The sequence below is a fragment of the Myotis brandtii genome, unplaced genomic scaffold, assembly GCF_000412655.1.
Source record: "Myotis brandtii unplaced genomic scaffold, ASM41265v1 scaffold168, whole genome shotgun sequence".
Classification (NCBI taxonomy): Eukaryota; Metazoa; Chordata; class Mammalia; order Chiroptera; family Vespertilionidae; genus Myotis; species Myotis brandtii.
This window is the reverse complement of record NW_005356173.1, coordinates 387,978-404,182: the sequence shown is the minus strand read 5'-3', so window position 1 is coordinate 404,182 and position 16,205 is coordinate 387,978. Positions and strand designations below refer to the sequence as shown.

Here is a 16,205-nt window from a genome sequence, read left to right as displayed (position 1 = left end):
GAATTTGGAAACTCTTAGTGAGTATTCCTGTTTTTATGGCAGTATTATTATTTATGTAAGTTGAATAAGAATCTGTTCTTTTTGGAAACATTGGTTATATTACCAAGGCTTTGACTCAAATGCATGTCTAAACATGCATAGTCTCAGATATGACCAGGTAGCGTTAAGGAACAAGGATTGACTTATGGAAGCCTTTTTGGGAAAACTATCCTGATAACTTGCTTATAGGGTTCCTGGCAGTCTTATCAGGTCAACCTATGCTTTTGGCTTTATCTGCTTTTGATATCCAATTAATTAAAGGAGACAAAGAATTTAAGCACCACAATTTGAACCAGGTGATTTATGTATAGTGGAAAAGACATATTTTGGAGGACTTTTTATAACCAAGATAGAAAGGACCATATTGGATACCCTTAACTAAACTGTATGCAGCCAAATTTAAAGGTGTTGACTCTTGGATTCCTGTTTCTCATTTAAAGAAAACTTTTACAACTAACTGGACTGCTCAAGCAATGGAGGATTTGAAATTAAAAATTACCAGGAAGTGAAACAGGTGGCACCTGCTCTGGACAGCTAACTCATGATTCTGGACCTTGATTTTTTTCCTTTTTACCTTACTTTAGTTCCCCTTAAATTTATGCTTGGAAAGATAATTCAACATTGGGCTTTATCTTTAAACCTACCTCACAGGCCGTTTTGTTATTATGGGAATTTTTGTTGTTATAAAACTTTGTTTTGCACAGCTGGATACCTCTTAGGTAATCATTGCTCCATGTTTTGAGATGATCACGAAGGGCTACGGAACTTTATGTGAAAAACCTCAAGAAACTACAGAAGATGTTTGCCCTTAAATGAATATGACAGCAAAGCCTTCCTCTGTTTTAGCACTCTCATTGTCAGGAGTGGTCTAAGGCTCCTAAGAAAATCACTTTTTCTCCTACATGGGACATGACATACCTGGAATGGGCCTTCCTAGAGACAGAGAACCAACAATAAAATGGCATACTGGAAATGAGCCTTTCTAGCGACAAGGGACAAACAATGCTTTTAATAACTGATCAGTATTGCCTTCCAATGATTGATCAGCAATATTTACAAGGAAAGATCTCAATCAAAGGGGAGGGATATAAAAATAATATAAAAAATACAATAAAAAATAATATAAACGAAGTCACTTCAACATGGAGTTGGAGCTGCCAAGAGGAACTGCCTTGCATGCTCTACTCCTCAAATCTTTAGAATGTTAAAACTGGGCCAAATCACCTTTGGGCTGGGCCTGAAGCAGCACTGTAGTCTAAACAAATATTTGCAAAACTAATAGGAAAGCAGATATTATTACTACAGGACTGAAAATTAAGAACATATTTTAGAATTAGCATCATTATATTAGATTAACTGAATCTATAGAAATTCTATCTTTAGCTTATAAACACCCATAGAAGTTCCTTTTTTTCTATTCACATAGTTATTTCCCTTCCCTTTCTCATAACTAACCCTTGCCTTCACTTCTTAACCAGAGCACTGTTTTGATTTCTGCCTGGATCAGTGCTTCCCAAATAGCTTTTCATTTGGATCACAAATAAATGTTTGTTGCCTCTTACTTTGGCCTTCTATTTTTATTTATTTATTTATTTATTTATTTATTTATTTATTTATTTGGTTAACAGTCCCATGGAATGGGAATAAACACACTTATGTGTGTTTGAAAACACTGAAATAATCAACTGATTCATGAAATGGATCCTTAAGTTTTTTATTTTATTTTAAGTAATGAAAGGGCCAAGGGGTCTTCATTGTTGGACAGCATTTAGTTTTGGACTTAAGGGACCCTAAGTCCCTTAAGAAAATGAATTAAATGAACTTCTCTGTGAGAGCTATTAAAATCTGAAACATCAGTTTGTGTACTCTGTTGTGGTGGGAAAACCAAACAAACAACCAAGTAAATAAAAGCAAGGTTGGCCCTGGCCTCTGCAGTGTTGTTCTGTGTATTGAAGGGTTGCCAGTTCAATTCCTGGTCAGGGCACATGTGCAGGAGGCAGCTGATTGATGTTTCACTCTCACATTGATTTTTCTTTCTCTCCTTCTCCCTTTCTCTCTCTCTAAAAATCAATAAACTATTAAATATGAGTAATATCTTTCAAAATAAATAAATAAAAGCAGGGTTTATGTCCCATCTATCCTGCTTTCCAGCTTTATAAGATAGCATTTATCCTCTGAGCTCTTTCTAACTCTGTGAGATGGAAGTGTTGGTATTTACCTGTCTGGTTTATATGAGTTCATGAGTTTTTGTGCTTTGTGAACGATACAGAGTTTTATGAATATAAAGCACCATGGCTATTGTGCAAACAAACACACATGGAATCTGAAAGCACTTGGCCAACTTAGCACATCGTGCCTGTTTTCCTCAGCCAATAGGATTATCAACCTTTGAATTGGAGAGAAGATATAAGCAGTGACTGTGAGGTTCTCAGATGGGAGATGAAATCTGCTGAGACTAGTCCTGAGAAGGGAAAGTATCAGGAGCTTCCTGAAACATTATCAACGAAGATCGGTGGAAAGGGGATTTCTCAAAGGCATTTTAAGCATCATATATAGTTGAATAAATATTGGGTACTATTTGTATTTCTCTTAGGGGTTTTGGTAACTCTGCATCTTCTGTTTTTTAAAAATCCTAAGGAGGCATCAAAGGATTGGGGGATTAATATCAAAGATAGTGAAGTAAAAGGGTGTATGGATTCTGGAGGCTCAATCAGCAGAGCAAGCAAAGGTGATTGAGCTAGTGACTGGGAAAGCCAATTCCCATCTGACGGGAAGTCTCCCATCTATGAGGGAGATCATAATGACCACATTATTGCAGCTTTTCTTACATCTGCCATGGCCTGTTATGTGGTATCACCCTGGCTCAGCCTTATTATGTGGGCTGGTGGCAGGGATGGGGAGGATGGCACAATTTTAGCAGAGCTCCTTGATCATTGTTAGTAATTTTTATCCATATTTGTTTTTATGCCCATTTTTATTGCTTTTTCTCCCCTCCCTTTTCCTCTCCTCCCTCCCCTGTCTCCCCTTCTCTTCTTTCCTCTCCTCCCCTCCCCTCCCCTCTCCTCTCCTCTCCTCTCCTCTCTTCCCCTAATGAAGTGAAGAGTCTTGACCTCATGCTTAAAAGCTTCCACTCCTTTATCCTCTCCATACTACCATTCCTTAATCTTTAAGATAAAAATAATAATACACACAATCCTAAAAGGGTTGCTCTGAGGTTCATGGCTAATGTATGCAAAAGCATTGGTAGTCAAAATATTCCTAAGGTCTTGTTTCACATAAAGTCAGTGATGACTACCAGCATTATTTTTATTTCTCTTCCATTCCCCAATGAATTAAGCCCCAATCTTTACTTACCACCATGCATTGATGCACATTAGATTTAATCTCGAGTTATACCAAATAATCTGAGTCTCCAGACTGATGAGTTGACAGGTTTGCTGAAATTACATTCTCTCTATAGTAGATATGGTGAAAGAGGCAGAAACCCAAAGTCAGATAGAAGTCCAATACTGGGATGGCCTTGGAGATAGGATGAAAGCAGGAGGGGCAGAGAGCCATGGGATACAAGGAGCAGGGGAGGCACAGAAATGATTATAAGAATCCCCTTTGCATGACTCCCACTGAGGGCTCTGTGTGTCATCTGATAGGAATAGATAAATAGAGGCCAGAGTGAAAGAGATCCTATTCTTCTTCAACTAATGAGGACAGGGAGCTGGGCTGAGAGAGCTGCTTTTCCTTCATCACAGACTCCCTGCTGAATCTCCATGAAGCTGTTTGGGGCAGGAAGTGATTTGGTTGCATGGTCTACTTTAGCCTGGGATGCTCTTCCTTCCATCCCATTTCTTATGTGTAGTCATCTCGGGATCCATGAAAGCTTCTTTTTCTGTGATAGTAGAGCTTCTAGGGAGACATGAAGTTCTAAGGGTCTGAGATATTTATCAGGTCAAGGAAGTAAGGTTTAATATGGTGATCAACTTAGTTCAACTTTGTTCATTAACTCACTCTTCCTCTAGCCCAGTGGTCGGCAAACTGCGGCTCGTGAGCCACATGCGGCTCTTTGGCTCCTTGAGTGTGGCTCTTCCACAAAATACCACGTGCAGGCGCACGTACAGTGCGATTGAAACTTCGTGGCCCATGCGCAGAAGTCAGTTTTCAGCCTGGGCGAGTCTATTTTGAAGAAGTACTGTTGATATTTGGCTCTGTTGACTAATGAGTTTGCAGACCACTGCTCTAGCCTAATGAGAGGGGAACATATGTACAAGTTCTACTAAGTCAACCTAATGAGACTAACTCTCAACTCACTCCATACATCACCCCTGTCCTCTTAGCCTCTCTTCTCCTTAGGGAAATCCCCAGGTATCCCTTCTTCATCAAAATCTCCACATCTCTATTCCCATCTGCTAGATACTCTTTGTTCCATATTTTTTGGCTTCATGGTTATTATCTCCTAGGGAGTTCCTGACCTTTTTTTTGAACTCAGTGCTTCCTCTCATAAAGACATAGTCCCATTTCAATTCCTCTCCCCCCAATAAGGAACTGGAATCTGGTATTTCTTTTCCCCTATTTTGCCAGATAATTATAGAACTGGAGACCAGCCTTTTCACATCATAGATCCTGAATATGGGAATAGGTCCATGAAAAGTTAGGTTTCAGGATCAGGTTCTACCTTTCCTTGCTTAAAGAAACATGCTCAGGACTTGTAGACTCTGAACTCCAGAGTATGAGACAGATCTTAATGAGAAGAAGAGCATTACTGCCAATGAATCCACAGGGATCATCTGACTTGGTAGATCATCACAACCCCTTATACTGGGTAGTGACCAGGGCTATGGCCCCTCCTGTGCAGCACATATATCTTATCCAAAGCTTATCCCACAGTTATTGACCAAATCCACATCCCTGACTATGCTTCTCCTTTAAGGGGAAAAGGATGAAAGTGATAAACTCAGGATAGAAACTGAGTAAAAACCCAAAGAAGCAGTAAGTCATGGATTCAGTAATTTCCACAACAGGTTCTAAAAAGGGAAAGAGACCAAGAGACACATATAGTGAGGACTCTCAGGGTGGGTTGTTTGGGGGCAGGAAACACAGAATATGGATTTCTGGATTAGGAGAAATATCCTTCTTGGAACATTTTCTGTAGGGCGGAGAGAGGTGACTTACATCTCTTTTTGAGTTGTGCTGGTCCCCAGTCTCAGGCAGAGAACCAGAAGTAAGATTGCAGGGCCAGCTTTGAATAGAAGCTGTAGAGCACACATGCTGGAAGATCTTGATGCCAGGAGGACTGTGCATCCAGGGGCCAAGATCAGACTTTATTCGTGTAGCAAGACGAACAGGTCCACTAAGCCAAAATCATCATACCTTAGGATATCTCTCATTGCTACCCTGTTTGTTTTTCTGTGAGAAAAGTCAACATTCATCTGGAATTTAAATTAGGGGTAGAGTGAGGTATGAAGGCGTTGGGAAAAGTCATGAAGAAGATGTGAGTGCCAGTCTGACCCATGAGCTGCACCTGGGCAATTGGAAGTTCTCTTGTTCCTTCCCCATGCTCAGAATGTTACTCTGCTTTTCTTATTTTAGAAGCTGCCCAAGGACACAGCAGTGAGATAGTAATGTGGTGATAAGACCACCTGAACTGGGTATGTGAGTGAACCCTATTAAGGCGCCCTGTGTGTGTGACTGACTCCAGTTAAAGCTTGTGTGTGTGTGTGTGTGTGTGTGTGTGTGTGTGTATGTGTGATAGATATTTTAAAAAATTTGACAATTATTTTTATTTTCAAATTTTTATCTTTTTTTCTATATTTATTTAATCATCATCTGAGGATATATTTGTATTGATTTTTAGAGAGAGAGGAAGGGAGAGAGAGAGAGAGAGAGAGAGAGAGAGAGAGAGAGAAACATTGGTGTGAGAGAAACATCCATCTGTTATCTCCTGTACATGCCCTGACCAGGGATTAAACCCGCAACCTTTTTGGTAAACGGGATGACGTTCCAACCAACTGAGCCATCTAGCTAGGGCTATCCTATATAATAAAAGTCTAATATGCAAATTGACCAAACATGGAATGACTGGTCAGTGGGGGCGGGGCCGGCGAGCGGGCAGTGCCAGGCCAGCCAAGGTGGGTGCCAGCGGGCAGAGGAGGGGATGGCAATGGGGGGGGGGCGCATGCGGCAACAACTGGAGGTGGTGGAGGGATGATCGGAGGCAGGGCCAGCTGCTCACTGGCTGGCGCCATCCCCCAATTGCCCCGCCGTCGGTTGCCTCCCGCAGAGGGAGGCCAGACTGTGGCTTAGGCCCACTCCCTGCATCCTCAGTCGAACATCCCCCAAGGGCTCCTTGTCTGCGAGTAGGCACAGGCTGGGCTGAGGGGACGCCCCCCCCCACCCCGTGCATGAATTTTCGTGCACCAGGCCTCTAGTCCTATCTAATAAAACCCTAATATGCAAATCAACTGAACAGTGGAAGGACCGGCAGAACAACCAGTCACTATGACATGCACTGACCACCGGAGGGCAAATGACCAGTGGTGGTGATCAGGGGGTGGAGCCAGCCAGTGGGGGCTCCCTGATTGCCTCACCTACAGGTTGCCCTGAAGAGGGAGGTGACCAGTGGTGGCAGTGGTGGAGGTGGGGCTGGCCAGCTGGCGGTGCAACCGGGGCCCCCTAATTGCCCCACCCACCAGTTGCCCCACAGATGGTCCTGATCACTGGCCAGGACTAGGGACCCTACCTTATATATTGGGAATAGTCTCTTAGATTTAAAAATTAAAACCTTGCAAAGCTACTCTACCACTGGAAAAACAGGATGATGCAAGTGATGACATGCATGGATTCTGGCTTGCATATTTTGTGGTCAGCCCTGATTCTGACACTTATAACTGTGTGACAAAGCCAATTACTTAACTTCTCTCTGCTTCAGTTTTTCCACCCATAAGATGGGGAAAATGGTACTACTGCCTCAGAAGGATCATGTTATGTACTCCTTTTTATAATCAGGGCAATACAATGTAGCTGCCCATACAACAGCAAGATGCCTTTCACCTATATGGAAAGTATGGTCACTGGTGCATGCAGCATCCCGGATTGTGAGAGAATGCAGGCTGAGTTGAAGGATCCCCTCTCCCCCTGTGCATGAATTTCGTGTACCGGGCCTCTGGTATTTATTTATGTGTTTAAATTATAGTTGACATACAATATTATATTAGTTTCAGATGTACAACATAGTGTTTCAAAATTTATTTACTTCATGAAGCATTCGCCATCATAAGGCTATTAATTATGTGTCACCATACATAGAAATCTTACCATTGCAACAACATGGATGGACCAAGAGAGTATTATGCCAAGTGAAATAAATTGGACATCTTGACATTACAGTATATTAGACTAAATAAAATATATTGGCAAATTAATTTCATCTGTTTCTTTTAGCTTTTTAAAATGTGGCTATCAGAAAATTCAATATCACACATGTAACTTAAAATATATTTTTCTATTTTTATTGGCCAGTGCTATAAGCAATTAAAAATTCTAGCTTCAGTCTAACTGATTTTGCTCAGTGGATAGAGCATCGGCCCATGAACTGAAGGGTCCCGGCTTCAATTCCTGTCAAGGGCACATACCAGTTACAGGCTTGGGGCACATGTGGGAGGCAACCAATTGATGTGTCGCTCTCAGATTGATGTTTCTCCCTGTCTTTCCCCCTCCTTTCCACTCTCTCTAAAAATCAATGAGAAAATCTTTGGGTGAGGATTAACAACAACAAAAGAATTCTAGCTGCACTGGAGGACAAGCAAACAGTAGGAGAAAATGGTGTGCTCAGAATTAGTGCACAAGCTAAAATTGGCAATTTTGAAATGCTTTTTGTTGGAGATTTTGAGGGTGGGAGGGGAGTATGTTTTTGCAGTGTATAGTGTAGTAGAGTGTGTGTAATGTATGTAGTGTAGTGTATGTGTATGTAATGTATGTAGTGTCTGTGTAGTGTATTATGTATGTAGTGTGGTGTGTAGTATAGTGTGTGCTATGTGTAGTCCAGTGTCTGTGTGGCATGTATGTAGTGTAGTGTATAGTGTGTGTGCAGTGTGTGGTATCTGTGTAGTGTGTGTATGTTGTGTGTAGTGTGGTGTAGTGTGTGGGTATATATGTGTGTACATATATGTGTAGTGTAGTGTATGTATAGTGTAGTGTGTGTAGTGTAGAGTGTGTGTAGTGCAGTGTGTGTGTAGTGTAGTATGTGTAGTGTAGTGTGTGTGTACTGTGTAATATAGTGCAATATTTGTGTAGTGTAGTGTGTATGTAGTATAGTATGTAGTGTGTATGTAGTGCAGTATGTGTGTAGTGTAGCATGTGTAGTGTAGTGTGTGTGTACTGTGTAGTATAGTGCAATGTCTGTGTAGTGTGTATGTAATAGTATGTAGTGTGTGTAGTGCAGTGTGTGTGTACTGTGTAATATAGTGCAATGTCTGTGTAGTGTGTATGTAATAGTATGTAGTATGTGTAGTGCATTGTGTGTGTAGTGTATTGTGTGTGTAGGGTGTAATATAGTGCAATGTCTGTGTAGTGTAGTGTGTATGTAGTGTAGTATATAGTGTAGTGTGTGTAGTAGTGCAGTGTGTGTGTAGTGTAGTGTGTGTAGTGTAGGAACAAGGGCCCTCCTATGTGTTAGGCTACCTGTGTGGTTCAAACTTGAGCTCTGCCATTCTCTGGCTATGCGCAAATTACTCATCTCCTCTCATCTCATTTTTCTCATAAAGAAAGTAAAAATAGAATTTACTCATTTATTGTCTATCCCCCATGAAGAATATAAACTTTATAAGGATGAAAAATTCCTGATTCCCTTTGATAAAACCAAATACCTAAAGCAGGTAATGGTCCAGTAGGCACTTGATAGATTTTTATTGAATGAATACATACTTAATGCATGTGTTTTTTAAAATTTCTTTATTAAGTTATTACATATGTGTCCTTATCCCCACATTACCCCCTATGCCCCCCACTCATGCCCTCACAATGCATGTGGTTTTAATAATTGTATTTATTTATTTATTCATTCATTCATTCATTATTGACACTATTACAGATGTCCCTTATTTCTCCCCCTTTACCCACCTCAGATCAGCCTTGCCCCCCTCACTCTGGCCATCACTGCCCTATTGTCTGTGTCCATTGGCTATGCATATAGTATGTTCTTTGATCAATCTTTTCACCAGCTTTAGCCTATCTAATAAAGAGGGAATATGCTAATTGACCCTCACACAGTCGCAAAGATGGCAGAGCCCACTGCCAATAAGGAGGGAATATGCTGATTGACTGCCACTCTCTCAAAGTTGGCGGTGTCCACAGCCACAAGATGCCTGGCAGGGGAGGGCAGTTGTGGGTGATCAGGCCAGCAGGGGAGGGCAGTTAGGGGTGACCAGGCCTGCAGGGGAGGGCAAGGGCGACCGATCAGGCTGGCAGGGGAGCAGTTAGGTGTCAATCAGGCTGGCAGGGGAGTGGTTAGGGAGTGATTAGGCTGGCAGGCAGAAGCAGTTAGGGGCAATCAGGCAGGCAATCAGGCGAGCGGTTGGGAGCCAGCAGTCCTGGATTGTGAGAGGGATGTTCCCCGAGGGGTCCCAGGTTGGAGAGGGTGCAGGCTGTGATGAGGAATACCCCCTCCCCCAGTGCACAAATTTCATGCACCGGGCCTCTAGTTGTGATATAATTGACATAAAACATTTTGTAAGGTTAAGGTGTATTATGTGTTGATTTGATACACTTATATGTTCCAAAAGGCTTATCACCAAAGGGTTAGCTAACACCTTCATCACTTCACATAATTACCATTTGTTTTTTGTGGTGAGAACATTTAAGATTTATTCTCTTAGCAACTTTGAAGTATACAATACAGTACTGTTAATTGTAGTCACCATGCTGTACATTAGATCCCTAGAACCTGTGCATCTCATAACTGGAAGTTTATACCCTCTGATCAACATTTCCCCAGTTCCCCTGCAACCCAGCCCAGTAATGACTCTACTCTATTTATGAGAGAATTCAGCTTTTGTAGATTTCATTTATAATTGATATCCCCCAGTATTTGCCTTTCTCTGTCTTAGTTCACTTAGCATAACACCCTCAAGTTTCACCCATGTTACAAATGGAAGGATTTCCTTCTCTCTCATGGCTAAATAATATTCCAATGTGTATATATACTAGCATATGGTTGTTTTTAATAAGGCACATGATAAAGCATATAACAAGAATATCAGTGTATTTTTGTCACATGTTAGGCATACAATCAATGTTACTATTCTATTTAACATATCAAGTGAACTCTCCCAATGACTGTTTTCCTACTCTGGATCTGATTCCCATTTAAGATCAGTGGTCTAGAGGATATGCCCCACCTTCTTGCCTTACAAACTGATTGTGTGCTGTCCCCTTGTCAGCCTCCTCTCTGGGCCACCTGGTTTGCTCTTAATTCTGCCAAATATCAAAGAGCTTACCTGCCTTGAACATGCTTTGGGGTTTTGGTGCCTACTATTCTATTTGCTAGAAAGCCCTCTGCTCACGTTGTGCCCACGACCCTGGCTCACATTTCCTCTCAGGAAGCACTGTCTGGCCCTTTTTGGTGGGTCTCCACAGGGCCCCCTCTGCTCTTCAGCTCACTGTGCATCCTGTGCTGCCCAATCTCCCTGAGCAACACTTAGTTCATCATTTTTCACCAGTTGAAAAGAAGCAACAACATAGAATTGGATACAGACCCTGTCACTGACTACTATACTAGTATGCAGCTGACTCCCATCTCCTATGATCTGAAGGGGCTCCTAGACGGATAGCAGGTGAAGGAGCAGGGAAGCTTGGACGCTGGTCCAGTTTCTGCCCCTCACTTACTATGAGTTTTAGGACCACACTTTCCCACTCTGGATGGCCCCACTCTTCTCCATCTGCCTTCTCTCCCTCTTCATGGGCAGTGAGAATCCAGAAGATCACCTCAGCAAAGGCTCTTTGAAGGAAAGAAGTTCTAGAAATTCTGGGTACTCTGAAGCTCCTCTGGGAGAGAGTTGGGCAGGAAGACACAACAGAACACAGAGAAGCCTGTGAGAAGTTTATTTTACAGATCACAACACACACCCAACCAAGTTCCTTAGAGGAAACCACCTTGGGGTGTGGTAGGGGGCAGTGAGACAAGGCTTCCAGTAAGATCAGGCCACAGGTAGCAATCTCAAGACACTAAAACGGTTTGCTTTGATGGGTATCACTGCCATATCGTTAGGGCAGATATTAAATTCACGAATGATGTCAACCACTGCTGCAATTCTTACAGTACCTGAAAGGGACAGGGACAAAGATCATAGCTTAACACTCTCATCCCCAGGGTCCTACCTTTTCTACCAGTATCAGACACCTCCCTAACTGGGACTCAGCTTCCTCAAATCGTTTACAAATGAATCTCCCTTATTAGCTTTTCTCACACAACCCCTCACCTTTTGAACTTGGGCATGGTCTCCATTTACTCTGCTTGTCTTTCTCCTTCTCCCCCTCCCCCCTCCATCCTTCTGCCCTGGGCTCTGTGCCAGATCCGTAACCACGTTTCTCTTTGGTTTCCCCTCCCTGGGGGGTAGTTCTTCCCTTGGATGACTCCTCTACTTACTGTTGACCTGAAAGTCCCAGAAGAAGGTTCTTGGAAATTCCTCGCACAGACAGGCAGTGTATTTGTAGTTAAAAGGTCCATCAACTGGAGAGCTGCTTAGCAGATACGTTTTAATCTGTGAAGAAGGAGTTGGAGAGAGATGACCCAGTGTTAGTATGGGAAGTAGGAAAGGGAGAGAAAGACAAGTGAGGGTCAAGGGAGAGGAGGAGGGTTAGGGGGCAAAGAGCAGGGGTGGAGGTGGGGAGAGGCATGGGGGGAGTCCATTTTTGTAGAATCATTTCAGGAGCTGAAGTCAAGGTTAGAAGATTTTCTGTCCTCATGTCCTCCTATTCCTGCGTTAGCATGTGGGTGTATGGTTCGGGAGGGTGGAGGTGAGTGAACCACAGAGTCAGGAGCACTCATCCAGGCAGCAGTTCATCTGGGGGAGTGGGGGTCAGGCTTGCCTTGGTTCATAGCCAGGGCTCCAGGAATTGGCCTGTGGGTGCAAGCCTGACTGCTGGGGTGTGAAAGCCAAAACCAGGCCTTATTGCCAGAACCGTGACCAAGTCCCAGCTGTGCTCCTCTCAAACTCTGGAATCTTTAGTAAGTAGAGAATCCCTTGGATGACTTAAGGTACTTAAGCTTGAAGGTAAACTTTCTTTTTTCTTTCCTAACTTGAGCATGCTGTACAGCAAGCATGTCAAACTCACGGCCTATGGGCCGCATGCCTCATTTATTTGGTCCGTGTTAGCCTTTGAGTTTGACATGCTTGCTGTACAGCTTAAGATCCCAAAGTGCTGCATATGTGTTTCAGCAGAGTCAGGTTAATGTTCTAGTTCATGGTCAGCACAGGGGTTTAAACCTGGGGACCATAGATCCAAGTAGTCTGTGAAGTGAATAGAATTCAGTTAGTTTGTGAAAATAAATTATATGTTTATTTTCCTAAGTTCCCATCAAAATTGAGCATTCCTTCTGCTGTGAATGTCACCAACTATCCACAGTGGCATTAGAAGTGAATGATTTTTATCACAAGGAGAAACAGATTTGTTCATGCTACATTAGAGATTTATATATCTCAAAAGAGTGCCTGCCCTCATGGCTACCCTGAACACAGGGGCGGAGGTTATCACCAGGCTGCGTGGTCATGGCTGGGGCTGGTTGCCTGTCTCCTGATACCTGCCCAGGTAACTGGCAACTCTGCACCAAATAGCCCATCAGCCCCAAATAGTGAGTTCAAGTGTTCTCACCATTGCAATTTTACTTAAAAATACTTCGGAGATCCTGGTGTTTCTTTAAAGAAGGCTAACCTTGCCTTGTTTATCTTTTTATTACATTTATAACAATATATCTTCATGACTCAGAACTTTCAATACTTGTATAATTAAAACAAAAAATAAGGACCCATTGGATATGTGTGATTTGTTGTCAAAGACCATTGCACAGTTGAAGGTACTTAATCAGGCTAAGCAACCACAACCATCACATAGGTAATCTTTATAAACTAAAATTTAACTATTCTGTTGTGAATGTATTGCCTTTGCAGCTAATGTATAGATAAAGAAACATGTATTACTGTATCACACATTTATTTTTAATAATTTTATCACTGCCCTTTAATCTGGTAGTTTTCCTATGTTATCCAATGCATTTTACTTAATTAAGAAGTTGGATTTTGTTCACTTTACTCCCACCTCAGGGCTTCTACTTACCACCATACATTCTCTCAATTCTGTTGCAACTCTAAGCGTTGCAGTGACTTCTTCATTTGCTGTTGTTGTTCGGGGCAACTGAAAGTCCATTTTGATCAACTGTCGACTGGTTTTGGGAAGACAAAAGCAGGTAGAGAGCAGAGATCAATCCATAAGAGAGGGGGAACAATGAGCAGGGTCAAGGGACCAGGGAAGGTTCGAGGAGAAGGAGATGGTCAACTGCTGAGATCAGAATTCCCTGGAAGTTTTGATTTTTTTGGTTAGTTTGGCTATTTGTACTGATTTAGTTTTGCTTAATAAAGCAACTTGGACACTTCATTTAAAACTGAGTATCTACTTCTCTTCCACTGACAAAAAACACACACACAAACAAACAAACAAACAAACAAACAAAAAACCAATGAAAGTACAGTATCACATGTCATTTCCTAATAAAACTCTATAGGTTCTGCTGATTGTCCACTGACAGGGAGGGCTCATGTCATAATAAAATTAGTATTAAATTTCATATTAACGAATCATAAACACTTCAGTGCACTGGAAGTGAGACCTTTCTTGAAGATCCTCCTTCTTTGGTTCTTGGTGGGGTCTAGGATTTGTACTTAGTACTTAGTTCTGTAGGGGATTTGGACACAATGCCATATTGGAAACTACAGCTTCCACCTTACATTCAGGCCACACACCACAATCTGCTGGGGAAAAGGACATGGAGACAAAGAGAATAGTCAACTGTTTCCCTTCAGTCAGTGAGGAGGGGGTTCAGGACGAGCAGAGTTACTTTATCTTTCCCAGAAACTCCTGCCAAAGCTCCTTCAGTGTTGGGTGAGACAGGAGGGAATTCATTTTCTTGGCCTCCAGTACTTCCCAGCCCCATTTTCCTAGGGGAAAGCATCAGATTCCAGAGAGATTCCATTTCTTGTGCCAGCTGCTCTAGCACTCAGTACACAGGGAAGGGGCATGCATCCTTCAGTTTCTTCAGAATTCCTCCCATTTGTAAATGTATTTAAGATTGACAGGATGACCAGCACAGCTAGAGAGACTAATCACCCCAGTTTGTCTGACAGCGAGGGGTTTGCTGGGAGGGGCTTTCAGTGCTAAAACCAAGATATTCATGGGCAAACTTGGATGGTTGGTCACCCTAAGTAGCACAGCTTATCAACAACTTGCTGCCCCTCAGGGCTAAGTGGAGTGACATTCTGTATCTGAACTGTCCCCACTCAGGGTTTCTTAGATACCCACCCACCTCCATTACATCAGCTTGTCAAAACCCTGGCAGGTTTCCTCCAGGGAAGCATCTGGTCCTTCCACAGAGGGTACAACCAGAATCACAATCCAGAAACTCTACATCCCAAACCCTTTTCCTGTAGGGAAAAATCCCTAGATCTGATGAGCGTCCATGCTTCTCCCTCCAAATTGTCCCATTTTCTACTTCATTTTGTGTGCCCCAATTTTCCTGTTTCCTTCAAACATGTGCCCTTAATGAGTTAGCTTCTGAACCCATGCTCCCAGGTCCCAGTGGGAGACAGGGGGTGGAGTGGGGAGTCATGGGCAAGTGGTCCTCACATTTGTCTTCAGGCTTAAGCATAGAAAGAATGTTCAAAGTGCTGGGCAAGCTCAACCTTGGACTGTGGGGCCAAGGATCAGTGTCCAGGGCTTCTGATCATTCAGTGAGTTCTGCCAAAGGTGCCCAAAGCTATTGTTGGAACTCACAGTCCTGCTAAACCCTCTCTTCTAGGAGGCAAGGTGTGAGAAGGTGAAATTCACTGAGCAGAAATCTAATAAAGGTATAGACTATGGACAACATGTAGGCCAGAACCTTAGAGAAAGAATGATTGTTAATTACAGCCTACATGTGCACTGGGAGCCTTATTTCCATGGGCAACTTAGAAGCACCCAGGGGAAATGTGAGGGGAATTGATGGAGTTCCTAAGAAGAGAGAGGTGGGATTGGTATGAGTTCATGAGAGCTCCTAGGATTAGATCTCTGGGAAGTTGAAAAAGTTTTCAGGAAAGGATATGTAGATTTCTAGGATAAGAGAAAAGCCCTCCCCTCAAAAGATTTTTTTGTAAGAAGGAGAAAGGTTTGGCTCACGTGTCTTCCTGAGCTTTGTTGGTCCCCAGCTGCAGACAGAGAACCAGGAGCAGGGCGGCATGGCTGGCCCTGAGCAGGAGCTGAAGAGAGAACATGCTGGAAGAGACAGAATCTGATGCCCCAGAGAAGTAGGGTTCAGGTGCCCAGCACACTCTTTATATACAGATCAAGGGAGTGGGAGAGCTGCCATGCAGACTCACGTGACTAATCACCCTATCACCCTTTTCACTCTTGATCTTTCCTTGTTGAGCTAGTTTGTTTTTCTATGGAAAAAGTCAACATTCACGACAGCATTAGAGTCTGGGAGAGAAGTTAGATAATCCTTCTTCAGTTTCTCAGTACTAGAGTTTCTCAGAATGTCCAGGACCTCAAAAGATACACGGATCTTTCCTCGCTTGCAGAAGTGGTTTCTTATCCCTCATCATTATACACCTGTCTATCCAGCTGTATGTAGCCTTAGCTTCAGTCCTTCCTCCCCTACTCTCTGGAGGCAAGAGAACTCAGCCGTGGAAGCAGATTTCAGATCGTAGCTCTAGGACACATTTGCTTGATTCCCTTATACTAATTCAAGAGGATATGCTAAAAAAAGTGTTAGGGAGGTAGGGTGACCAAGGCTTCCCTAAGAGTCACAACCAACCATACAGGGAAACTAGAGATGAGCTTCTCTGGATGATAGAGAACTGAGGCCATAGCACTGGGTGACACAAATATTTGTGTGATTAAATCCTTTTTTATTTCATAGATAATGGCAATGT

General features: G+C 42.7%; 1 protein-coding gene across 1 annotated transcript; it reads right to left on the bottom strand.

Annotated features, from left to right (window-relative positions):
• Positions 1-11,106: 11,106 nt before the first annotated feature.
• On the bottom strand, positions 11,107-15,588 carry PIP (prolactin-induced protein). The gene is made up of 4 exons (XM_005862784.2): positions 15,451-15,588; positions 13,360-13,465; positions 11,672-11,786; positions 11,107-11,347 (listed from the first exon to the last, which is right to left on the bottom strand). Exons 1-4 carry the CDS (start codon positions 15,543-15,545, stop codon positions 11,223-11,225), a joined length of 441 nt encoding a protein of 146 aa, XP_005862846.1. The 5' UTR covers positions 15,546-15,588; the 3' UTR covers positions 11,107-11,222.
• Positions 15,589-16,205: the final 617 nt, after the last annotated feature.